Below are 27037 nucleotides of genomic sequence, written 5' to 3'. Positions count from 1 at the left end.
CACTCTAAAAGCACAATTAATTGATTGTAAAAATCTCTCCTTTTCAGAGTAAAGTACTGAAATGTCTGCTTAAATGGTTATGTAAATTTTATAAGAATATAAGAACGGCCATACTGGGTCAGACCAAAGGTCCATCTAGCCCAGTATCCTGTCTTCCGACAGCAGCCAGTGCCAGGTGCCCCAGAGGGAATGAACAGAACAGGTAATTATCAAGTGATCCATCTCCTGTTGTCCAATCCCAGTTTCTGGCAAACAGAGGTGAGGGGCACCATCCCTGCCCATCCTGGCTAATAGCCATTGAAGGACCGATCCTTCATGAATTTATCTAGTTCTTTTTTGAACCCTATTATAGTCTTGGCCTTCACAACATTCTCTGGGAAGAAGTTCCACAGGCTGACTGTGCATTGTGTGAAGAAATACTTCCTTTTGTTTTAAACCTGTTACCTATTATGTTTCACATGTTTTTATTGAACTCAGAATATACAATATTTTCATTATCAGTTTCAAATGACAGTCACGAGTTGTTGTATGCAGTGTAGTTGTAGCCATGTCAGTCCAATGATATTAGAGACACAAGGTGGATGAGGTAATATATTTTATGAGACCAACTTCTGTTGGTGAGAGAGACAAGCTTTCGAGCCAAACAGAGCTCTTCTTGAGGTCTGGGAAAGGTAGAGCATCAGAACTAAACAAAAAATAGAACAGATTGTCTAGCATGAGTAGATAGTACATATTCTAAGGGATCATTCAAGGTAGAGTGGCCTGTTAACACCTCTGCAGTCACAGGACAAAAAGATCGGGTTTAGCGGGTTACAGATTGTTCTAATAAACCATAAATACAGTCTCTCTGTTCAGTCCATTATTTTTAGTGTCTAGCATAGTTATATTGAATGGTCCCTTAGAATATGTATTAACTACTTATGCTAAACTATCTGTTCCATCTTGCATTTAGCTGTGATGCTCAGAGTAGCTTTCCCAGACCTGAAGAAGAGCTCTCTGGCTCGAAAGCTTGTCTCTCGACGACAGAAGTTGGTCCAATAAAAGATACTGCTTCACTCACCTTGTCTCTCTAATCAGGGGTTGTAATAGACATCAATTCAGCCATTTGATTCTCAAAATTTTTGCTGTTTAAAAATGAAAAAAAAAAAAATCCACAAGAACTATTCATCACTGTTGTTCAAAACCGATAAAACCCCACCAAAGCCAGCCTAGTCAGTAAAGACTATTCCAATTACGAGGGGCCTGATCCTCAAAGTGGCTGAACACCCACAGCTCCTACTGACTTCATTTTCAGTGTTGACTAGTCAGCACTTCCGAGAAACAGGCTCTAAGCCTTTTGTGGTCACAGCTGAACTCTTCTGTTTTTACAAAAAACTTCTTGCTCATGGCTGTCATAAGCAGAAAATCAAGTAACAAGCAAACAAAGGGGTGGAGTGGTGGAGGGAGCAGAGGTGAAAGGGTAGCACCTTCAGATTTTTTTTCATTCTCATAATTTATATTTTGCTAACAAGAACAAAGCCTAATAAGGGAAACATTTCCTGACTGTGCAGTAGCACCTTTCACAAGAGCTATCCCCAGCCCCTCACCTCACACACACCCACACCCAACAGCCAGGGAGCATACAGCCATGTTCCATACAGGTTATTTTTGGTGAAATACGTTAGAGCAAGATTTAGTCCTCACATCTAGTCTGCTGACTTCATTTACACATGATTTTTGCTAGAAAACTACAAAACATCAAGCCATTTGACAACAGCACCACCAGCTGGGTAGTCAGAGAAACAAGCAGCAGCATCTCATATTCATAATAAGGGAAGTACTGACAAGACAGGCTGCTCCAGCTTCAATCAGGCAAAGATTATTCTCCTAGCCCATAACTTTAATCACATGACCCCTCTCTTTGCATCCCTCTACTACAGGCTCCTCCTTGCTTGTCATGCTTGGGAGCAGCTCTCTGCAAACATCTGAAAACTACCACATTATCCTCCTTCAAACTTTCCCTTACCATTAAGCTGCTGCTGTGCTGATGCCACAACCTATCATGCTAGCCTGTACTGTCTCATTGTTTTTTTGTAGACTCCTGTCTGTCTCCATCTGTTGCCTCTTGTCTTACACTCAGACTGCAAGCTCTTTGGGGCAAGGATTGTATTTTTGTTCTGGTTTGCACAGTGCTTAACACAATGGTCTATGACTAGAGCCCCTGGAAGCTATAATAATACAAATAATAAGGCTTTTCTTTTGTTCCCCCTCACTTCACTTGGGGAGACTATTCTCTGACAGTCCATTCCTCACCTTCACTCACTCACTTGGCGGTCTGAGTGGGAAGGTGAAGTGCTTATCAGGAGAGTATTGCTTGCTCTTTATAACACAAGCTCTCTTCTGACTGGTGCTCAGCTCTATTCCCTAGCTATGTGAGCCAGCAGAGTGGGGAGTTTGGATGGTTGAACTGAAACAGAAAAGAGACCAGACTGGCAATTTGCCAAAGTGCCACACTCCCACACCAGTGAGAGCAAGGAGGGGTGAGGTAAGGATTGGGAGAGGACAACGTGAGGAGAAAGTACATTGGGGTAAATAAAATCTAGATGTCTTTACAGCTCTGGGCATCAACCTCAAACATCTGGGTACTGTTTGGCAGCTCTGACAGATGTCTGCATTTCAAAGGCAATCAACAGGGACATTTAGCTTACATCTACACAGGCATAAAACAGTCGCAGTTGGCCCAAATCAGCTGACTTGGGCTTGCGCTCCGAGCTGAAAAATTGCTAAGTAGACACTCAGGCTTGGATTGGACCCTTCCCTTTTGCAGAGTTCCGGAGCAGGGGCTCCAGCCCAAGCCTGAACATCTACACAGCAATTTTTCAGACTAGAGCCCGAAGTCTGTGAGCCCGAGTCAGCTGACCTGGACCAGTTGTGGGTTTTCCTCCTTGTGTAGATGTACCCTCAGAAGAAAACAAAACAAAAAAACAGAACCTATGCTAGAGGAGGTGGAGGTTTTAACAAAATAAGAAAAGTTGTATTTTTGTTTTGTTTTAAAACTATAGGAATTTTCCCTCTGACTTAGGTCACCTGCCATCTGTAGTAATTAGGGTCAATCTTGCTTAAACTTTGTACGTCGGCTTTACTATTTCCACAAGTAACTAAACATCACTGGACATAAAGGAAACAATCTAGGCTGGCTGGAAGATTTTTCCCCACTGAACTCATCCGGTGTTCTCAAAGTCAAGCTGAGCTACCTCTATCTCACACATCATCTCTAGCAATACAGGTTCTGCTGAGCAAACGAGGCCCTCAGTACCACTTGTGTAACTCCATTAGCTTGCAATGAGTGGTCTCTATCAGAGAAAATAAGGTTGATTTGACAGTGTAAGGTAGTTGGGGATTCAAGTTTCATCTTTAAGAATAATTCTTCATTTTATCTGGAAAAAGAGCTTTATAACAAACAGCACTGGATTGATGATAATGCAATGAATTTTTCATGCTTTCATATACCTTATTTTACTCTATGATCAATGGGCAATAGTGCTCTTTACTGGAGTCACTGAACATTAAAATCACTAATATTTCAGGTTCAATGGAATACAACTCAGAAATCTAAAATGGTGAGAAATATAAATAAGTACACGAGCAAATACGAATGAAGTGCACTGATTTTCTTTCACATTTAAAATTCCTGGTAAATAGAAAACTTGCATACTTAAATCACATTATTAAAAAAAAAGTCAATACAAGTTTATTATCGTAATTGCATATATATTTAAACTGTACTTTTCTTTAGGGTATTTAAATTTGTTTCATAAGTACTAAGCCTTCACACTAGAGGCAAAATTCTACCCTGCTTTACATATTTTGGAAACTCCAATAATTCCAGCGTTGCAGAGTGTAAGACAGTGCACAATTTGACACTGTGCAACTGAATTTATTGTACCACTGAGAAAAGCCCTGATCAGTAACAACTTGAATGTCTAGCAACATTTAGTAACCCCACATACAATGATGTATTTACCCATTTATAAGCATATCTCTGTCAACTCTAAAAGGAAAAGTGCAATACCCAGGAAACTCTGCATGAACGGTTTTGCGAGCATTTTCCATTATTTTTATTCAGCTGCAGTAAATATTCACACAAAATAAAATACATTCTGTTGCCCTTTCTAATTCTTTGTACATCAATCCATCCAGGAACTGGAGAGCCTCACATTCAGGAACTAAAATCATCCTATGAGGAGTTACTTTGAAAGTAGAGTGGTTCTCCCATTCAAAAAATATACACTTCACAGTACCTAGAGTTGCTGTGGACCAGTCTGTAGTCTATTATTGTTATATTGTATCACCAGTTGAGCCTGTAGGTATGAGGAAAAATTTTCTTGTGCAGATATTCTACTCTCTCTCTGCTCTTATCTAAAGTCTCAAACTCAAAAAATGGAATCTGGAAGTTAAAGAGAAATGGTTGTGAGAAATGGCTTTAAATGAACAACTGCATTATATTCAATATTCTTTAAGATTAACTTTCATAAAATGAAATTTTCCTTAATGAATAACTTCATGTCATAAATGTTAAGCTTTTAAAAATGCAAATTAAGCTTCCAATCTTGCAATTGACTATGCAAGTGGACCCTATAGGGACTGCCTGAGCGTGGAGTTCATTACAGGATCAGGGCCTAAGTCACTTACTATTAGAACTGGGTGACTATAAAAAGTTGGGTGCATTGAACTAGCTGATTATAACAAATTCTCCATTTGCAAATTTTAAAAAAGGATTTTACTTCAATCCACAGGGGAAAAAAGTCTCAGCAAAAATTAAGTAAATATGAACAAGCAAAATAACGAAAATGACCTAGTTTAGGGGATTCTAGGAACAGAAAAGAGGCTTTATAGGTAGTCTTTACCAAGAAACCCTTCACCTTAAAAAAATCCCAGTTATGGTCTTTTGAAAAAGCCTAAAAACCCTAGTCTCACTGAACTCAGTGACAAAACTTCGACTGAAGTCAATGAGGCCAGGATTTGAATCTTAAACAGTCATAGGAGCTGAGTGCTCTTGAAATTTGCAACTGGCAAGCAGAAAGAATGAACTAATAATAAAAAAGAAAAGGAAGACAAGCAGAAGAGACCAAGAAAGGGAAGCGGTCACACAGCCAGGGCAAGTCCACAACCAACATGGGAAGTGTTTGCAGCAGTAGCTTTAAGCTTTATTATTTATAAATTAGCCTTCAATCTTTTTCTAGCTAGAGAAGCACCAGCTGATAGCTTCAGCCTTTACCTGCACAACTTCATATCCAAGTAATTGCAAATGTCTTTGTTTAATAGCTTCTGTGCCTAGAAGACTGTGGTTGTTGTGGCAAAACCTCTTTTGATCATCAATACACAGGGCTAGTCTAAAAATCAAACACAAAAGTGCATTTAAAAACAATGCTATCAATTATTAGACCTACTCTGTGGGCCCCAGTGAAAGGGGCAAGGGATATTGCCTCTTCCCCACACCCTTTTAGAGCACATGGTCCCTCAGGGGGTCAGAGCAGAGGGGATGCTACTGTGATTGGCCCCTGCCAGGGTAGAGTGATTTAAATCAAGGCAATTTAAATAAAGTGATTTTTTGTTAAATCATTTATTTAAATCAGGTTGAAACTTTCTAAAATTAATTTGAAAAAAATATTATATAGCAATTTTAGATTAAAATATATAATGAATCATATTACCTAAATTGTTTATTTGTAATGCCACTATTGGTGGGGTATCTTATTTGAATACTGAAAACAAGACTCTGATCCTGCAAACACTTAAGCAGGTAGCTTTACTTAAATGAACGTTACTTAAAGTTAAGCATGTGTATAAGGTTTGCAGCATCAGGGGCAAAAACTATATTTTGATTAAAAATGTGTCTCAATGGCATAAAACCTTTGTCATTCCAAACCAAAATTTGCCTCATCTTTCACAATGTGCAGTTTTCAATAAACACTTTCAATAAATTAAAGTTATTGTGAACATAGGCCAAACTTTTCAAAAGTAAGAGGCTATGTTTATGCTCCTAACCCCACATTTAGACAACTATAGATGGGATTTTCAAAAGCACCTACATGACTTAGGAGCACAGGTCCCATGGATATCAAACTGCACATTGTGGTGGAGGAGTACAGCCTGGTCAAAGCATCTCAGCTTTCTTGACTTATGGAAGTCCAATTGCAAATATAGTATAAGTTCCTTGCTTATCAATTTAGTTCAGGAGTGGCCAACCTGTAGCTCTGAAGCCACATGTGGCTCTTCAGAAGTTAATAAGTTAATATCTTTATTAATGATCTGGAGGATGATGTGGACTGCACTCTCAGCAAGTTTGCAGATGACACTAAACTAGGAGGCGTGGTAGATACACTAGAGGGTAGGGATCGGATACAGAGGGACCTAGACAAATTAGAGGATTGGGCCGAAAAAAAACGGATGAGGTTCAACAAGGACAAGTGCAGAGTCCTGCACTTAGGATGGAAGAATCCCATGCACTGCTACAGACTAGGGACCGAATGGCTAGGTAGCAGTTCTGCAGAAAAGGACCTAGGGGTCACAGTGGACGAGAAGCTGGATAGGAGTCAACAGTGTGCTCTTGTTGCCAAGAAGGCTAACGGCATTTTGGGCTGTATAAGTAGGGGCATTGCCAGCAGATCGAGGAACGTGATCATTCCCCTTTATTCAACATTGGTGAGGCCTCATCTGGAATACTGTGTCCAATTTTGGGCCCCACACTACAAGAAGGATGTGGAAAAATTGGAAAGAGTCCAGCGGAGGGCAACAAAAATGATTAGGGGTCTGGAGCACATGACTTATGAGGAGAGGCTGAGGGAACTGGGATTGTTTAGTCTCCAGAAGAGAAGAATGAGGGGGGATTTGATAGCAGCCTTCAACTACCTGAAGGGGGGTTCCAAAGAGGATGGAGCTCAGCTGTTCTCAGTGGTGGCAGATGACAGAACAAGGAGCAATGGTCTCAAGTTGCAGTGGGGGAGGTCCAGGTTGGATATCAGGAAAAACTATTTCACTAGGAGGGTGGTGAAACACTGGAATGCGTTACCTAAGGAGGTGGTGGAGTCTCCTTCCTTGGAGGTTTTTAAGGCCCGGCTTGACAAAGCCCTGGCTGGGATGATTTAGCTGGGAATTGGTCCTGCTTCGAGCAGGGGGTTGGACTAGATGACCTCTTAAGGTCCCTTCCAACTCTAATATTCTATGATTCTATGAATATGCGGCTCCTTGTATATCTCCAACTGGAGCTATAGGTGCCAACTTTCCAATGTGCCGGGGGTGCTCACTGCTCAAACCCTGGCTCTGCCACAGGCTCTGCCCCCACTCCACCTCTTTCTGCCCCCCTCCCCGGAGCCTGCAGTGCCCTCTCTCCTCCCCCCTCCCTTCCAGAGCCTCCTGCACGCCACGAAACAGCTGATTGGGAGGTGCGGGGAGGGAGGGGAAGGCACTGATCGGCAGGGCTGCCGGTAGGTAGGAGGTGCTGGGAGCAGGGTGGGGAAGCTGATGGGGGGCTGCTGAGCTATTACTGTGGCTCTCTGGCAATGTACATCAGTAAATTCTAGCTCCTTCTCAGGCTCAGGTTGGCCACCTCTGATTTAGTCTCTGAGGTTGTGCTGGTCTCACATGAAGCATGTTAATGAGGCCCTGGACTTAACTTTTTCAGCACAGATGACATTTTAAAGGTGAAATTAATTAGTAGAAAAAAATCTGTTTGTAAAATTTCAGATTTCACATTAGAAAACTAAAGAAACGAGTACCAAACATCCACTTTAGCAACTTAAAAATATAAAATGAAAAGAAAATAAGCAAATAATAAAAGTAAAATGATTTGTTTATTTTTATGTATTTATTTATTAGAAAATTAGTGTTATCCACTCTCGCTCCTACGTAGTGAAGAATAAGTTTCTCGTCTGTCCCTCATAACCACTCACAAGCTGGGCCTATATGTGATACATTGCAACTCAAAGTTTTAAGATACCAAGGGTATAAATCTGGCTTCATTGCAATCAATGGCAAACCTCCTATTGACTTCAATCGGGCCAGAATTTCAACCTGAATATTGCCATTTTTGTCAATGTTAATGTAATCTCACAGTCTGATGGAATTTGCCTCTAATGTTTGTAGTTCTCTTACCTCCTGTGCACCTCCTCATATTCGGTGGTAGGTAATACAAAGCCTTCTTCATCTAATTTAATCTCAATATCTGGGTTGGGGAAGGGATGAGTGGGAAAGAAAAACAAATGCTTTCATACAATATACACAGTTTATTGTAATTTCCATCTATTTCTTATTAATACTTTTCCCTGAATGACAGGCACTCCCCAAGAACGAACGTAGCTTTCTATTGCAAATTACACCTAACCATGTGCAGGTCTAAAAAGGAGTTAAGAAAGAGGTGGTTAATGATTAAAGAATAAACAAGGCAGATAAACATGTGGAAAATATTTCTAAAAAAGACATACAACTTATGCAACTGCTGGTTATGTATAATCTGGGCAGCCAGCAACTACCATGGACAATCTAGACCTTCCGTTTGCCAAGATTTGAATCAAGGAATGATTCTTTGGCCTCATGCATACTTGAAGTGGAGAATTTTCTGACATTCAAACAAGATAGTGGCATATCTTCATTTTTCCATAGCTGTATTGCCTACAATGTGAGTGTATAACACTGCATGTACCTAGTAACTTCCCTTCTATATCTCAGTAAAATAGCCTTTCTACCCGAAAGTTTAAAATGAGTGGACTCCTCCTAAATAAGATTTGTGTGCACATGCAAATCTGAGGTTACCTTTCCCTGCCTGACAAGACATTTTGGAGATGGTTTAAAAAAAGTGTTTTTTTTTTTAAACAGAACAAAAATTCTCTATTTTTCAGTGTTCTCTCTTTCTGCACTGTGCCATGAGTCAGTTAAGAACTCTGAATTTCAAACTATGATATTTTGATAAATACTGCTTTTTTAAAAGCTTTATTTATAGCCTTAATTTTGTCTGATTTTTTTTTTTTGGTCTGAGAGATCACAACGTACATTTAACATAAATAATATATTAAACTGCACATTTTCTGGCTTGCATAGAAAGATCTGGGTGGTAACTTATAACTGCTGGCTTGCTGTGAATATCACAGTGTAGGCAGAGAAATCTGCAGCCTGGAAAAATCCTAGACAGGAAGGAAGGAGACATGGGTCTCTACTCCAAAGAGGTGATGGCTGAGGAGCTGGGAGACTAGAATGGGTACCTTTGGTGGACCATGGAGAGGGAATACAGGTGCAGTTGCTCTAAACCGTGACAACACGATGCAAAGTTATGCTGCTATAATACCTGTGACACTGGTAGGCCAAGTTCCAGCTCATGCAAAGGTCCCAGTCCTCACTGAACACTTACAAATGGATAGCTAGAAACCAATCTTGCTTACCTGAGTGTTAGCATTATCAAAATAGACATTAGATGGTAAGTTGATAAGAATGTGTTTAGACTTTATAAAATGCTTGTAATGTGTTGCATGTATTGATCTCACTTATAACCTCTATAGCCCATGGTATAAAGTTATACTGAAGTGTTTGCATTGTAAACCTCTGTAATTTTGTAACTCGCCAAATAGGACACGCAGCATTGATTAAGGTAAAGTGCTTGTCCATGGCCATTGAAGGCAAATTAAGCATTGTGTAGCATCAAAGGACAAAGACTTTAGTGACTGCATTCCTAATTTCCTCCAGGAAGGAGAGACCTATGCATGAACTCATCCCATCAGTTTGGACTCTGTAGTGGAGGGGATAAAAATCCCTGACAAGGAGAAACTGAATCTCTCTTTCATGCTGTTTAGCCTGAGAGGCAAATATTCCTAAACACAAGCAAAGAGATCCCCATGCTACTTGGTAGGTGTTAGCCCTGAAAGATGCTTTGAATTGACCGATTACTACAACTCTGTCACCTTTTGAATCAGAGACTGAAACTTACTTGTGTATATTCTTTCTTGCTTTAACCTGTAAATAACTCTGATTTCTTTTTCCTAGTTAATAAACCTTTAGTTGGTTTATTATAGGATTGGCCACCAACATTGTTTTTGGTATGAGATCTAAGGAACAAACTGGTCTGGGGTAAGTGACTGATCTCTTGGGACTGGAAGCGACCATTTATCACATAGTCCAGCTTGCCTGGGTGGCAAGATAGATTGGAATGTCTAAGGGGACTGTCTGTGACTCCATTAGCAAACTATGGTTGTACTTTGGGAATTCACATTCGTTATTGGGTTGGTGATATCTAATTACAGCTCATACCACCAGTTTGGGGTGTCTGCCCTGCTTTTTGACAGTCTGTCCTGAAACTGGCACTCTCAGTCTTGAGCCACTCCAGACAGTGTGTCAATAATCATAGAATTAGAGAAGTGTAAGTCTGGAAGGTCCAGTCCCCTCTACCTTAAAAAATGGCAACATCACTCACCTAATGTATAGCAATATGGTGTCAACACATGAGAAGCAAAATACATTCTTGTTCCTAGCAAATCAACTAGTCCAGTCTTCACCCTGTTGTAGAGGTGAACGTCCACAGAGGACTCCAGTGAACGGCCTGGTATGAGAAAGGACTTTACTCGATACTTTGGAAGGAGTTTAGGACCCTATCAAAAGAGCAAAGACAAGGAAATACTCATAAAATTTCACTTAGCAAGAAAAAAGGTAAAATCTAAGCCTCTATCTGCTCTGCACTTACAGTTACCTCAGTAGCACATAGAAACATTTCCTACATATGCAGGTAATTAAGAAACTAAAAAATAATGAGGCGGGTAAGCTATTTTTTTTTTTTTAATAACTAGCAAGTGTATTATTGTAACAAAGTATACACAATGTGCTTCAGTAACTTGTTGAATCAGGACCCTAACAAACAGGAAATACCACACCAAACTAAAACAGAAACACTCCAAGCAAGACTCAAACGGTATTATATGTCCAAATATATATTTACCCACTATCAGCCTCAAGTGTGGCCTAGGGTAGTCCACACTACAGGCTGCAAGGAGACAAGCCTGAAGGTTTCAATTTCCCAGTGCAGCTGCTTGGGGAATCACAGGAGCTTGTGTTACCTTCTATATCCTCTCATACCAAAAAGAAAAAAACAAAGGGAAACATCTTCTATACATGGTTCAGTGCAATGGGTGAGTTCACTACCAATGGATGTCGTTTGAGATCCCTGCTTTCTGAGTCATGGTAACTATGCCTGCCAGATGTGCTTGGTTTCCAGTCCTCCTGTCAGTTACAGGTGGGTCCCAGAATTATGTAGCTCCAACACTAACATCAGCTCTGTCCTGTCCCTTCAGAACCAGGCACAGGAAACAAGGAGAAAAAGACAGTACTACTGTTAGACTCTTACAGTCGGGCCAGACAACACTTTAGTTTCCTGTGGAAAGTAAAGAAATTAGGCAAGAGTGATTTGCCAGCATTTTACATAGCCAGAAATTGAGAGAAGAGAACAGAAGAGAAGAGAGCATGACTCAGATGTTCCTCCCATTAGACAAAAAATGCTAGCTCCTCCACTGGGCTTTCACATTTCTGTAGGATAGGAAAAATAAAGACGGTCTTTCTCATCGTGAAGATTCCTAGCTCTTAATGTCCTCCTAAAGCAGAATTTCATTTATGGTCCAAAGAGCTTGTCACTTCCTCATCCCCAACTCCTACAACTTCAGGTTTTATAACATATCTCAGGCTAAGGGAAGCAGTCCCCTCATCACAGTGCTCCCTTTCTCACCAGCCTTTGTAAATTATATTGAATTTCTATGGATTAAAGTGTGAGGAGCAGGACAGCTGTTTATTATGTAGTGGTTGTGAGAGAAACCATAAGGACCTGACCCTGTGAGATGCTGCATACCCTCAACCCCCAGGGGTGTGGAGATCACTCAGCACCTCGCAGCATCAGGCCATTAAAAGGGTAGACCAACCCTTTCCTCCAAAAAGTTTGTTTTGATGAATCAGCATTTTCCTGACAAATGTTTTGTCAGACAAATTGCCAGCCAGAGTAGGTTACGTTTCTTCTACACGTTTTTGAAATCCTTGCCAATAACCCTTCCCTTTGCAATCAGACAGGATTCCAGTGTATGCCTTCACACTGGGATTTTTTTTAATGGCTGCATACGGTGCATTGTACGTAACTGGTTGTGCAGAGAACAGAAAAATAAAGTAGGACAATTTCATTGCCTCACAATTTTAATCATGAAAAGAGACCTACAGATGCTCCCCGACTTACGCAAGTGTTCCGTTCCGTAACTCCAATTTTGCGTAAGTTGGAAACGTATACCCGACCATTACACCAAAAAAAAGAACAACAAAAAAACCCAAACTATTTTTAGCTTACGGAACTTTTTCCGTAAGTGCAGATTTGCATAAGTTGGGTCTGCGTAACCTGAGGGGGTGTCTGTATACATCTATATCAGATGTTTGAAACTGTGGGGCGCAGAGGAACGTTCATGGAGGGTGCAACAGGGCCTCGGCCAGCCGCCACAGGGGGCAGGGAGGGAGTGCCACCCAGCCGCGCTCCCAGTTCTGCTCCAGCCTTGCCCCCAACTCCCGGCCCCTGACCGTGCCTCTGCCCCTGTACTGGCCCCAGCCTTGGCCCAGGGCCACAGCTCCATTCCTGCCCCCCCTCCTTACCCCATCTGTATCCCCCCTCCCCCGGAGCCACGGTCCCACTCCTGGCCCGGGGGGTGAGGGAGGGGCAGACGGGGGTAAGGGGGAGGCATGACTCTGAAAAGCTGAGGGACCACCAGTCTATATTATTTTGCTTCAGAAGGAACAATTATGCAACAATTACTACATGGACTAAAAAAATTCCCAAACAATATTTCAACTTATATCCACTACCTCATAGAAGGGACACTCCAAGGTAACTGTTAAAAAGAGCTGGGTCAGCTGAGAGAGGACAAATCTGTTCAAACCTGGTGTTTGAGCTGAAACAAAAAGATTCAGACATTCAGTACAGATATGTGTTCAACAAGAATTCTCATGCAAGTCATTATACAAAGGGGAGCTGTTTTTAAATAAACATGCACAAAAGCTGCTTTATTCTAAATCATTAACAGAATATGCAAATAAACTTAAAAATTACATATAAAAAAATCAAATATTTGAAAATCATATATCCCACTTATAGCTGTATTTTTAAAGTTTGAAGAAAAATAAATATCTGGCAAGATCTGAATTCAGGGTTCTTCATGTTATCTTGCAAGATATCATGACATCAGATGGGCAGCAAGTTCTAGTGGATTAAGCATGGGAAAGGAAGACTCTGCCACCCGCCCCCTCAATGTGTGATTGGATCAACTGGCTAATGTTTATGGAACACTTTTAAAATATGAAGATGCTAAGTATTATTATTATTTAATCAGAAACAGCTAAAGCAGGGAAGAAGCCTATCTTCCTGCTCTCCTTTAGAAGTTTCTGTCTCTAAACTTTGTACAGGTACCTTCAACTTCCTAGTCCCCTCTTCTTCAGTTAGCTCCGACAGCTGATTGTGGAATTTGAGATACATAGGTGGCAAGGAGGTGGTATGAGAGAAGCTAATATACAGAGTAACAGAGACCCAGATGAACTTAGTGCTCTTACCCTGCAGCTGTTGAAGAAAAATGGGGTTAAATATTTTTGCCAGAAAGTTTACTGGGTAGCGCTCAATAAGGGTGCATGAGTGGAGCAGATTCAGCAGGGTGTGAGGCTGAAACTGAGTAAAGTGAGCATTTAGTATCCTTTCAAGTTTTCTGAAGACAGAGGGAGCACTTGGTGGTAGGTAATTGAGCGTTCCAAATGGAACAATACACTCAGCAATCTGTCTGGGGGTGTATTTGTCGGCATTATAAGCAAAACTTTCTGCCACGGCATCGAAGATGGGCTTAGAATGGATCAGCTTTCTGCAGCAGTACTGCATGACTTTGCTGACTGCTTCAGGGTTCATGGTGAAGGAGGATTTGGGAACAAGCCTTTCCAGTGCTTCTGTGAAGAATTGGTCAGTGTGTCCAAAATGTATGAAAGCTTCCAGCACATTTACTAGTTCATCATCTGTGAATCGAGGGACATGCCTCACTGAATCCTTACATAGTCTTATTACTAAAGGGATTGCCTGAGTTTGGTCAAGAACAACCAGTGCCTTCAGTATTCTGCTTATCAATTTAGGACTTAGTTGGGGAGCTAAGGTTAAAGTGATGTTGTTCATGTGGTTTAACAAGTCTTGGTATTGTTCTCCTTCTGTAATACTCATCTGCAGCATTCCATAAACCATTGCTATGTCCTCAGTGGTCCATTCTTCAACCTTTTTTCCTTGTACTTGGTTCACAATTTGTTCCAGCATTGTACAACCTGGGCCTTCCAAATCAAGCACGCTTTCTCCAAGAATACACAGGTTTCTAATAGTTAATTGTCCCTTATCAAGCCGTTCCTGGCTCTCCGATACCAAACGCACAATCAGAGTACTCCAGGGATCTACACGCAACTTTATCAAAGCCTGCAACGCAGTCATGAGACCAGTGTCTGACAGCTTTTGTGATTCGTGTTCAAACTGAAAGCATAATGCCCTGAAGACTTCATTCTCCAATATGGCTTCAGGATTCTTCAATCCACTGTCAGCCACTTCAAATTCACAGATCCTCTGTAAAGCTGCTGCTGCCATGGTGTCAGATATAACTTCTAAAGAACTCAAAAATTTAAAAAGCTCATTGGATGAATTCAAGCTGTTCAGCTCCATGAAAAAATTTTGTTCATCCATCCATTTGCCATCAGATTTAGAACGGTTCCCAGCATCTCTGTGAAGATGCACAGTTCCCATAATGGAGTTAGGCTGGTTCCAGGGTTCTGCATGGTAGTTTCTACAAAACACATACTGAAACCTAATCCTTGAAAGTACTGTGCCAAAGACTGAGGAACCACAGCACCATGACCTTAGCTGTCTGCCTGGATCACTAAGGTGGTTCAAGGTTTTTCTTAGCATTCCCAGGGATCTGCATGTGCGAACACTAGAAGAATAAAACTGGAAACTTTGTAAGTTAATCAAAGCCATATCAGGTCAAGTGTTCCCCTGGAAGTTGCCTACAGGAGGAAAAAAAAGAAAGGGACATTTTATAGTAATGTACTGTTTCACAGGAATTTACCAGATTAGATCAGTGGCCCATCTAGTCCAGATGCTTCACAGGAGGTGGAAGAAACCCTACAGAGGACATTGAACAACCTGCCTATAGGATTTCTTCCTTGCTCCCTTAATAGTCTGTTTCCCAAAGACTCCCCCACACCATCACACCAAAATAATTTTTCTCTTTTTTTCCCCAACTTGATTACTTTGCGCATTTAACTGCAGAACAGCTATATAGTCAGTTAGATCCCAATCCTATGGTTAGAACTGCTCAAGCACATGCCTATACCCAGGCAGTTGCAGGATCAGGGCCTTAGTTACCAGCACATACAGCAACAGAATAAAATAAAATAAAATAAAATAAAAGACAACCTCATCCCATTCCTGCAGACACTTACATATCTACTTCACATTTACTTCACTTTAAGTATATGAGTTATTAGATTGTCTTCAACGCTTATAGAGGAGCATGTGCGTAAACATCTGCAGGATCATGGCTTCTCAATTAGAGGTCCTAAGAATTGGCATGGGAACACAGGAGCAAGTATAGTGCTGTACCTGAAACTACCTTTAAAACTTGTTAAAGTTGACTTGATTTCAAGTTCACAGTGTTAATTTAAGAGTAATTCTTAAACTATGCAAGAGTCCTATTATCAACAAGTATATTTTTTGACCTGCACACTGATAACTTATGTACACCTTTACCCCGATAGAACGCTGTCCTCGGGAGCCAAAAAATCTTACCGTGTTATAGGCGAAACCATGTTATATTGAACTTGCTTTGATCCACCGGAGTGCACAGCCCTGCCCCACGAGAGCGCTGCTTTACCCCATTATATTGGGTCATGTTATATCGAGGTAGCAGTGTATTTAACATAAGAGCAGCCATACAGGGTCAGACCAAAGATCCATCTAGCCAAGTATCCTGTCTTCTGACAGTGGCCAATGCCAGGTGCCCCAGAGAAAACAAACAGAACAGGTAATCATCAAGTAATTCATCCCGTCGCCCATTCCCAGCTTCTGACAAACAGAGGCTAGGGACACCATCCCTGCCCATCCTGGCTAATAGCCATTGATGGACCTATCCCTCCATGAACTTCTCTAGTTCTAGTTCTTTTAGAACTGTGTTACAGTCTTGGCCTTCACAACATCTTCTGGCAAAGAATTCCACAGACTGACTGAGCGTTGTGTGAAAAAATACTTCCTTTTGTTTGTTTTAAACCTGCTGACTATTAACTTCATTTGTTGACCCCCTACGTCATGTGTTATGAGAAGGAGTAAATAGCACTTCCTTATTTACTTTCTCCATACCAGTCATGATTTTATAGATCTCAATCATATCCCCCATAAGTCGTCACTTTTCCAAGCTGAAAATTCCCATTCTTCTCTCTCCTCATATGGAAGCTGTTCCATACCCCTAATAATTTTTGCTGCCCTTTTCTGAACCTTTTCCAATTCCAATACATCTTTTTTGAGATGGGGTGACCACATCTGCATGCAGTATTAAACATGTGGACATACCACGGATATAAATCCAGAAGGACAATATGATATTTTCTGTCTTATTATCTATTCCTTTCTTAATGATTCCCAACATTTTGTTAGCTTTTTTGACTGCCGCTACACATTGAGTGGATGTTTTCAGAGGACTATCCACAATGATTCCAAGATCTCTTTCCTGAGTGGTAACAGCTAATTTAGATCCCATCATTTTCTATGTATAGTTGGGATTATGTTTTCCAATGTGCATTACTTTGCATTTATCAACAATGAATTTCATCTGCCATTTTGTTGCCCAGTCACCCAGTTTTGAGAGATCCTTTTGTAGCTCTTTGCAGTGTGCCTGGGACTATCTTGAGTAGTTTTGCATCATCTGCAAATTTTGCCACTTCGCTGTTTACCCCTTTTGCCAAATAATTTATAAACATCTTGAATAGGACTGGTCCCAGTACAGATCTCTGAGGGATACTGCTATTTACCTCTCTCCAGTGGCCGAATGGATAAGGCATAGTGGATTGTGGGTTCAAGTCCCATCTAGGGTGAAGAGAATTTTTATGGGGGGAGGGATAGCTCAGTGCTTTGAGCATTGGCCTGCTAAACCTAGGGTTGTGAGCTCAATCCTTGAAGGGAGCATTTAGGGGCAAAAATCTGTCTGAGGATTGGCTCTGCTTTAAGCAGGGGGTTGGACTAGATGACCTCCTGAGGTCCCTTCCAACCCTGATATTATATAATTCTGAAAACTAACCATTTATTCCTACCCTTTGTTTCCTGTCTTTTAACCAGTTCCTGATCCATGAGAGGACCTTCCCTCTTATCCCATGACAGCTTACTTTGCTTAAGAGTCTTTGGTGAGGGACCTTGTCAAAGGGGCTTTCTGAAAATCTAAGTACACTATATCCACTGGATACCCCTTGTCAGGGCTGGCTCCAGCAAAGGAAGCACGTGCCTGGGGTGGCACATCTCAAGGAGCAGCACTCTGGCAATTCCTGGCGCAGCACATTTCAAGCAGTTTTTTTGTGTTTGTTTTGTTTCCGTGCTCCAGATGGCTTTTTTTTTTTTTTTTTTTTGCACTTCGGCGGGTTGGTGCTTGGGGCAGCAAAAAAGCTAGAGCCAGCCCCCGCCCCTTGTTCACGTGTTTGTTGACCCCCCGCCCTCAAAGAATTCTAGTAGATTTGGTGAGGCATGATTTCCTTTTACAAAAACCATGTTGATTCTTCCCCAACAGATTATGTTAATCTATGTGTCTGACAATTTTGTTCTTTACTATACTTTCAACCAGTTTGCCTGGTACTGAAGTCAGGCTTACCGGCCTGTAATTGCTCGGAGCATCTCTGGAGCCCTTTTTAAAAATTGGCATCACATTAGCTATCCTCCAGTCCAGGGATCGACAACCTTTGGCACGTGGCTCTCCAAGGTAAGCACCTTGGCAAGCCGGGCCAGTTTGTTTACCTGCTGCGTCCGCAGGTTCGGCCGATTGCAGCTCCCACTGGCCGCGGTTTGCCGCTCCAGGCCAATGGGGACATTCCTCGGCCTGCACCGCTTCCCGCAGCCCCCATTGGCCTGGAGTGGCGAATTGCGGCCAGTGGGAGCTGCGATCGGCTGAACCTGCAGACGTGGCAGGTAAACAAACTGGCCCGGCCCGCCAGGGTGCTTACTCTGGCGAGCTGTGTGCCAGAGGTTGCCGACCCCTGCTCCAATCATTTGGTACAGAAGCTGATTTAAATGATAGGTTACAGACTACAGTTAGTAGTTCTGCAATTTCACATTTGAGTTCCTTCAGAACTTTTGGGTGAATACCATCTGGTGCTGGTGACTTATTACTGTTTAGTTTATCAATTTGTTCCAAAAGCTTCTCTAATGACACCTCTATCTGGGACACTTTCATCAGATTTGTCACTTAAAAAGAAAGGCTCGGGTTTGGGAAATCTCCCTCACATCCCCAGCAAAGAATTCATTTAGTTTCTCCGCAATGGCTTTATCGTCCCTTAGTGCTCCTTTAACATCTCAATTGTACAGTGGCCCAACTGGTTGTTTAGCAGGCTTCCTGCTTCTGATGTACTTACTTTTTTTTTTTTTTTTTTTTTTTTGCTATTACTTTGAGTCTTTGGCTAGTTGTTCTTCCAATTCTTTTTTGGTCTTCCTAATTATATTTTTACACTTAATTTGCCAGTTTATGCTCCTTTCTATTTTCCTCACTAGGATTTAAACTTCCACTTTTTAAAGGATTCTTTTTTGCCTCTTTCTACCATCCATATTCAACCAAATTAATTTGCATAGTTACACTGACTCTGCTTTGAGTTAACAAACTAGCATGTAATCAAAAGGAAGTTTCAGAGAAGTATTTTTATTGCCCCCCCTGCAAAGTTAGTAAGGAATCTACTTGGCATGCACATTAACTAAAATTAAAGAATAGTATGTCAGTCACATTTCCCCAAACTTCTGCCTATTTGTCTGCCTGTCAATCTGTCCTTAGACTGAGAGTTCCTTGGAAAAAGGACCATTCCTTTTTTTCCTGTTTGGAAAGCACCTCGCCCAAAACCAGTTGTTACTATAAAAACACAATAACAAATAATACAAATATATTACTCTGTGTGAAACTTCAAGCAGGTCTTTGAATCAGTCCCCTTTCCTCCTATTTTATAACATTAGTCTTAACATCTTTGAAAGTCAGTCTAACTGTTCATAATGAAAAAAAAAAAAAGAGTTAAGAGGCCTCAGCAAAGGTGTACTTATTTACAACAGCAAAGAATCAGACCCTCTCAGTCCCAAGGTACAGATACCTTTCCCATAAAGGCCATGTTACAGCTATGTCTAAAGGTACACTTCTCTGCACCTAGAGAAACACTCTAGTCGTGCATGATAATCTAATAAAGGACACAAAAATCCTTATCCATAACTATACACGGTCCTATATTTGTTTATACTTGTGCAATGGGTGTGCAAAATTCTCTCCTTCTGATTTGGCAGCATTTTGTATTCCCTTTGGACAGGGGTAAAAGGCTATAAAAGGAGGAGAGCAACAGTTAAGCAGGATTGCTACCCGATCTACTCCCATGGAATTCTACAGAACTACTCCCAGGAGGAAGTGCTAGGTCTGGCAGCTTTTGAAGAAGAGAAGCTATTTGCTAACTGGTGTTTAGCATGTGAGACGATTGCCTGTGAGCCACAGAGGACCAGTCTCCATTGCTAAATAAGTAAAATTGTAAGAAAGCTACTAGATTTTGTTATTTTTAGGTTTTAAGGCATTGTTAGACACAAATTATTCTTTCTGTAATCTTGTTTTAACCATTCGATCTCTCTCTAAACAGGGGCGGCTCTAGGCACTAGCAAAGCAAGCACATGCTTGGGGCAGCCCATATGCAGGGGCGGCAGCGATCCAGCATGGGAGTTGAGAACCAACAGGGGGCCCTGGGAGCTGTAGTTCCTTGGTTAGCTCCCTGCCTATAGAGCCAGCCCTGGAGCAGGGAAAGAACTACATTTCCCAACATTCCCTTGGCCACTACCAACAGGAAAGAGGGGGAGAGTGAGGAAGCTGAGACCTCATGCTGCAGGCCGCTTTGAATGGAGAGCTGCACTGTGAGTAGGGATTCCATATTTTAACATTCAAAAAATAGGACACTCCACGGGGAGGGGGGACAGAGTGGGGCTACCCTCATCCACTCCCTCCGACTGCCCCCCACAGAAACCCCAACCCATCCAACCCCCCTGCTCCCTGTCCCCTGATTGCCCCCTCCCGGGACCCCACCCCCTATCTAAGCCTCCCTTCTCCTTGTCCTCAACTGCCCCCTTCTGGAGACCCCCCGCAACTTCCCCCCTAGGAACCCAGCCCCTACCTGTCCCCTGAAACCCCTGAGACTCCCATGCCTATCCAACTGCTGCCTGTCCCCTGACTGCCCCCCGAACCCACCCTTCTCCCTGTCCCTTGACTGCTCCCCCTGAAACCCCCTACCCCTTCTCCAACCCCCCCAGCCCCCTTACCGTGCCACTCAGACCAGCATGTCTGGCTTCGCGCAGTGCCAGACACGCTGCTGCATACATGCTGCCGTGCTCCCCTGCGGAGCCACAGCCCCTGCCCCCCCCCCCAGCACCTGCCTTCCAGATTTGAACACCTCAAAATTCAGGAGTGCTCAAGCTCAGTTTGGGCAGCTGTTACTTCATTTCTCCCAAATCAAATATACTGATCCACTGTAACTTGCTATAGAAAAAGTAGGATAAAATTGAGCAAGAACTGCTTCCCAGTGGTTATTAGGACTGGAATTGCTATTTTCAACAGCCATTGCCTTTTGTTTGTTTGTTTGTTTAAAAGGAGGACAGTGATATTGCATTGGCAAATTCCCCATAGAAAGAAAGAGTGGAACAAAAGAATAATAAAGGCACCTCAACTTTTCCTCATTTATGTAGGACAGTCTTATAATATGCATCCAGATATCCTCCAATCACACAAGCTGAAAATTGTTCCACTTTACTGCAGTTCTGTAACCATATGGGAACCAATCCTGTCTGTGTTCTGTGCACATCTAAAATTCCTGCTGAATGACCTGCCCTGGGAGCGAGTTACCAGTGACCCAGGGCTGCGGCGGAAGGAGGGTGCAGGGCCGGGGACAGGGGGAGGGAGGGCAAGAGCCCAGGGCTGGGGCAGCAGGAGGTGGGGGGGGGGCAATGGTGGTGGGGTAGGGGGAGCCCAGGGCTGGGGCAGCAGGGGGGTGCGGGTGGGGGGGTGGGAGCCCAGGGCTGAGACGGCAGGGGGGGGTCAGAGGGGAGAGCCCAGGGCAGGGGGTGCAGGTGGTGGGGGAGAGCCCAGGGTTGGGGCAGCAGGGGGGTGCGGTGAGGAGCCCAGGGCTGGGACAAGGGGCAGCCAATTTTTTTTTTGCTTTGGGCAGCAAAAAACCTAGAGCCGGCCCTGTCTCTAAAGAGCCAATGACAGTTTCCATCAGAGCAGGGCCTTAGCATAACGTCCCTTGCCCGTTTCCCTGGAAATGGCTGCATTCCCGAGCGCTCAGAGCGGGAAAGGAACAACCACCTGAGTGGGGCACCCTCCCCTTCCCACTCCCGCCACCCCTGCATCCCGCTCCGTCCCACTCCCCATTGCAGACTTGCTGCTGCGCTCCGCCCGAGCACGGGCCCGGCTGCCGCGCACAGGCCTGGTTCTGTACCTGGGTCACACAGCCCGAGCCGGGCTCCGAGCGGCAACCCCACGCGCAGCCCCTGCGACGCGCGTGAACAGTGCCTCCTCCTCGATAAGACCCCGCTCCCTTCCGCCTGGCGTTCAGCGCCCTTGCTTGGGCCAACCAGAGACTAACCCGGAGTGACCACCCCGCCCCCATGGTCGCGTCTCCGCCAGGAAGGGGGCGGGGCAGCTCCTAACTCAACTCCGGGCAAAGCGCCAGTTGGCTCCTGGGGGCCTCTTCCGCGCGGTGGTTGTGAGGGCGGCGCGACGGCCTCGGGAGACTGGGCAGCGCGGAGCTGGTGAGGGGCCGGGCCGGGCCGTTTCCCGGGGCGCGAGCGCGTTCGGAGCGGGGTGACCGTTAGCGGCCGGCCGCGCGGGCTGGGCTCGTTGTGAGGCCCGTGCGCCCGTAGCTGCTTGGCGGGGGCGGGGGTCGCCGCTGTCTCTGCTCAGCGGCCCGGTCTCGGCGCGGGGCCCGGCCTCGGCGATAAACCTGGGCGAGATAATGGGACACCTGGGCCTGGTTAAAGAATTAAATCCTGTTTCGTGCTGACAAGACGAGACCGTCCCTACAGGTGAAAGGCGGCGCAGCCTCCCTGTCCCTCCCTTCCCTTTAGTCTGTGTCCTGAGACTGGCCAGTGGGGGCAGTGGTAGGGTTACCATATTTTGAGTGTCCAAACGCCAACGCCCCAACTCCGCCCCTTCCCCACAATCCCTGCCCCAACTCCGACCCCTCCCCTGCTTCCCGTGAACATTTGATTCGCGGGAAGCCTGAAGCAGGCAGCAGGTAAGCGGGGGTGGGGTGGGGTGGGGGGAGAAGGCACGGCCCAGTCTGCCCCCCCCCCCCGGCGTCTCCAGCCTGGCTCGGCTCGGGCCCTGAGGTGCCGGCCCCCGGCCGAGCGCCCCCGGCCCGCCCAGCACCGCCGGCCCGGTCCCCGGCCAAGCACCGCCGGCCCCGGCCCCGCGCCCAGCACCCCCGGCCCCACATGTCCCGATTTTCCCGGACATGTTCGGCTTTTTGGGATTTCCCCCCGGACGGGGATTTGAGGCCCAAAAAGCTGGACATGTCCGGGAAAATCCGGACGTATGGTAACCCTAGGCAGTGGTCTCCAAACTTTTTTGATCGCGCACCCTATCAGTAAAAAAATTTTGAGCACGCACCTCCTGCTGCGCTGGCTCGACCATTTTTGCTGAAGCAAAAAAAAAAAGCCGCTCGGACTCCCACCCGAACTGATGAAGCAAAGAAAAAAAAAGCGCTCCTCCTGCCGCACGCCCTCAAGGATCCTCTTGTGCACCCCACTTTGGAGACCACTGCTCTAGGGAATTGGTTTCAAAGTGGAGTGTTTTTTTTTTTTTTTATCTCAGTTTAGGTCTTTTTCACACATCTGGCTCTTGGAAGGCTGAGTTAGAGCAAAGACCTGCCCTCTAACTCCAGACACAATCTCACTTCTTCATATTATTCCCAGGTCTCACTTGGAAAATAGTCCGGCCATTCATTTTCTTCCGTGATGAGGATTATGCGGTAAACTGCATTTGAGCCGCTGTGTCTGTAATAACATGTGGCTCTTACATCGTCCTTTCCTTGAGCTCGAAGCACTTCTCAACAGCGACTCTTAGGTCTTTACTATTCCTCCTCTCCTGCAGAAGGGGACCCCCCCCTCCCCCGCACTCAGCGTTATTCAGTAGATTTTATCCTTCAGGGCAAGAAGCCCTATTCAGACCAGGTGACATTTTAAGATTCCAGGGTTGTGTTCTCAGTTTATTTCTGGATTGAGTCTTACCTATGAGCTTCCTAATCATGATATCCTGCTTTCATTAATGCTTTTACAGTTAGGCACCTGCCTCTCATTGGCTTCGCAAAGGTGGGTCCAAAGAGGTCTGTCAATGTGGCAAGGAAGCCCTTTCTATTGGAATGGTTGATTGGGGCTCAACAATATACTCACTCTTATCTTTGATATTGAGTCCTGATTTAGAATCAACATGTATAAAAGCTTTTTCCTTCCAATATGAAAAGGTATGAGCCCCTCCCCCCCCCCCCCTTTTAAACCAGCTTTCTGTTCTCTGGGAAAATATAATTGTGCTTTGAACTCTGTCACCTTGTTTTTTTTTTGTTTGAGCCTATCCCCTGCTGCTGTTGACTTCTGTAGGCTGTGTCCACACTGTATGCCTGCACAGTGTATTTTGGACATGTGAACTGTATACATTTACTTCCCCAAAGCATCTCAGTGAGTTTCTTATGTGTCATTTGCAATACAACTTGTCTTTGGTTGGCAATGTGATGTTTTGTTCAGGATATCCACAACTGTAAGCCACACTCCTCTGCCTCAGCAAGTGAGGACTTGGCTTACTCCTGAGGGAATTCTGTGCCAAAAAAATGAAAAAATCTTGCCAAAAAAATTGATTATGCACACAATACTCTAAAATTCTGCACATTTTATTTGTCAATAAATAAATGTGGCTCCAGCATGTCAGGGGGGAGCATAGGCCACTTGCTCCATTTCTGTGGGAGATCACCCTGAAGCCCCCACCTCCCCTGGTACAGGGACTCGGGAGTGAGGCTTCACCTGACCCTGACACAGTGCAAGGGACGGACCTGCCCCAGAAACACCCCAGGGCCCTGCCCCTCTGCATCAGGCATACCAGCTGTAGGTGGGCAGACTCAGCCCAGCAGGATCCAAGTGCGGAAGGGCTTAGTGTGGGGGATCCATCGGTGGGGTGAGAGGTTTCTGTGTGGGGCAATCTGGGTGTGGCTTGCTCAGTGGGAGATCTGGATGCACAGGGGCTTGTTGTGGGGTTCCAAGTGCAGGGGCAATGAGACGCTGTAGGGGATCCAGGTGAAGGTGGTTGGGGCTCAGCAGGGGTGTGTGGGGAGATGGGGCTTGGTGGGGGGGATATTGGGGGAGTGGGGCTTGATGGGGTGGGGGTCTAGGTGCAGCTGGTTGGAGCTCAGTGGAGTGGGGGTTGGGTCCAGGTGTAGGGGGCTAGGGCTTGTCAGGCTGTGGGTTCAATGGGCCTGCTTAACGGGGGAGCCCCAGCTGCTGCTGAGGGGATGCTGCATGCCGGGCTCCTGCTTCCCCTCGGGATTCCCCTATCCCTCTCATCTGCCTTTCCCAGCCCCGTCCCTCACTCCAGGCGTGCTGGCACAAGTTGTATAGTGGGGTGCTGAGAGTCATTGAACCAAACTGTAAACCCTGTATATAATGGAAACCACTTCAAGCCAGGGGGTATGGCAGCACCCCACACCCCTACTTCCAGCACCTATGCCTCACTCCCACATTCCCCTCCCCCTGCCCTATTCCACCCCATTCCTTCCCCACTGCCTCTTCCCCCTCATCCCCCCTTCCCTCATTTCCCCCCCCCCACCCCACTGTGGGCACTCACTGTTGCACAGAAAACAGGAAGGTTCCCAGCACGCACAAGGGGAGCACGAGTGGCACTAGGACCCAGGAGGTGGCGTTCAGCTGCAGAGTTTACACACAACAGATACATACTTCACACAATCATATTCATGACCTTTCATTGGTTTACATATATCAGTAGTGAGCTGCCAAAATATTAACAACCGATTCCCTCCTCCTCACCCCATGAGGGGGTCATGCCCACCCCCCCCAGGACTCCTGCCCCATCCAACCTCCACGTTCCTTGACAGCTCCCCGCCCCAGGACCCTTGCCCCATCCACCCCCCTTCCCTGTCCTCTGACTGCCCCCTGCCGCCCCCTCCAACCCCTCTCATTCCTGATGGCCCCCCGGGACTCCTGCCCCATCCAACCACCCCTTCTATCTGTCCCCTGACTGCCCCCCCACTGCCCCATCCAACCCCTGCTCCTTTCTGACTACCCCCCTGGGACCCTTGCCCCCATTCAATCCCCCTTTCCCTGCCCTCTGACCACCCCGACACTAATCCATCCCCCCCCAACTCCCCTGCCCTCTATCCAACACCCGCTCCCTGCCCCCTTACCGCGCTGCCTGGAGATGGGGGCCGGGCCGGGGCCACTCAGCCGGGGCGGGGCCGGGCCGGGGCCACTCAGCCGGGGCCGGGGTTAGGACTGGAGCCGGTATGCCGGGCCCAGGGGCCGGAGTCAGGGCGCCCGGCTGGCCGGGGTTGGGGCTGGGCCCGGGGGCCGGGCCGGACACGTGCCACCTGGGGTTGGGGGCCAGGCCAGAGCCGTGCGGCGCCTGGAGCCCTCCTCGCACCCCCGCTCTCCTGCCCCAGCTCACCTGCGGGATACCGCTGCTTCCTTCTCAGCCCTCCCAGGCTTCCAGCATGAACAGCTGATTCGCGGGCAGCCGGGGAGGGGGAGGAGAAGCCGGGGGAGCGTTCAGGGGAGGAGGCAGAGGCGGAGTGAGGTGAGCTGGGGCTGGGGGAAGGGCAGGGAGCTGTTGGAGCTTTTGTTAAATTTAAAAGCCCTTTTTGAACCGGTTGTCCCTCGCGGGACAACCGGTTCTAAAAGGGCTTCTAAATTTAACAACCGGTTCCCGGGAACCGGTGGGAACCGGCTCAAGCTCACCTCTGCATATGATACATTACAAGATACCTTTTGGATACATATTACAACAGTGTGGTGTTGGAGGTAGTGAATGCCAGGCCATATATCAGTTTCAGTAGAGTGGGCCCTATGCCAGTGGGCATTGAGGGGTTCTTTGGGTCACAGGCAGGTAAGAGGGCAAACAAATCTCTGTCTTGCTGTTTTCACTGTTTAGAACACTTTGTTGTTTTGGGGCATGTAAGTGTCAACAGATGTGAATGTGGTGAGGTTGAAAGGCATTGCTGTCAAAATATGACACTTCAGTATTATTCAATTTTATTATCTTTCATTTGGAACCTATAGCCTAAATGAACTGACCTACTGCCTTTTGAGTATGTACAAGAAAGGAAGAGGAGTACAGACAATAGTGTCAGTTCAAGTACATATCCTGCACTGTACAAGATATTCACCAGTGTGTGAGTGACTGTTGTTTTATGTGAGTCATGTAGGCTTCAGTTAGCTTCTTTGTGTGGCAGGGTCTTGGAATATTTCTGACCAACAGTGTTCTTTTAATTCAGGACAGATGAAATAAGCTCCTTTTGTAGTTTTTAAATTAAAAAAAAAAAAGTTGGCAGTATTCAAAGATAAAGAACTGAAGTAAGCCTGTTGTCAAGATAGCGTGTAGTTTTACTAGACTAACACAGGTACCTTGACCTGTTCAGAGGAGACTTGTGAGAGGTACACAAAGGGCCAAGTGCCCCTCCAGCAGCTGGCCCGGATGGGGAGATGAAGGGGCGGGGCCAGAGCCTC

At 45.3% G+C, this 27037-nt stretch overlaps 2 protein-coding genes across 6 annotated transcripts in view; one reads left to right on the top strand and one right to left on the bottom strand.

Moving 5' to 3' along the window:
- Positions 1-2796: 2796 nt before the first annotated feature.
- On the bottom strand, positions 2797-21858 carry FASTKD3 (FAST kinase domains 3). 2 transcript variants are annotated; one of them, XM_054018117.1, is made up of 8 exons: positions 21751-21850; positions 15842-16029; positions 13588-15057; positions 12847-12932; positions 10439-10613; positions 8134-8203; positions 5258-5372; positions 2797-4426 (listed from the first exon to the last, which is right to left on the bottom strand). In XM_054018117.1, exons 3-8 carry the CDS (start codon positions 15026-15028, stop codon positions 4328-4330), a joined length of 1986 nt encoding a protein of 661 aa, XP_053874092.1. In that variant the 5' UTR covers positions 15029-15057; positions 15842-16029; positions 21751-21850; the 3' UTR covers positions 2797-4327. The 2 variants fall into 2 exon arrangements, with proteins under 2 accessions (XP_053874092.1, XP_053874091.1); XM_054018116.1 differs by lacking the exon at positions 15842-16029 and having other exon boundaries at positions 21751-21858.
- A 106-nt stretch (positions 21859-21964) lies between these two features.
- Positions 21965-27037, top strand: part of MTRR (5-methyltetrahydrofolate-homocysteine methyltransferase reductase) — a 119286-nt gene continuing 114213 nt past the window's right edge. For 2 of the 4 annotated variants that reach the window (XM_054018114.1, XM_054018112.1), the window contains exon 1: positions 21965-22063. The gene's annotated coding sequence lies outside the window, so the exon portion shown is untranslated. Of the gene's footprint in view, positions 22064-22205; positions 22337-27037 lie in introns of those variants that run through there. The other 2 variants (XM_054018115.1, XM_054018113.1) reach the window with 2 other exon arrangements.

Source organism: Malaclemys terrapin, chromosome 2 (assembly GCF_027887155.1).
Source record: "Malaclemys terrapin pileata isolate rMalTer1 chromosome 2, rMalTer1.hap1, whole genome shotgun sequence".
NCBI classification, from domain to species: domain Eukaryota; kingdom Metazoa; phylum Chordata; order Testudines; family Emydidae; genus Malaclemys; species Malaclemys terrapin.
The sequence above is the reverse complement of the archived record's forward strand: the minus strand, read 5'-3'. Positions and strand labels throughout refer to the sequence as shown.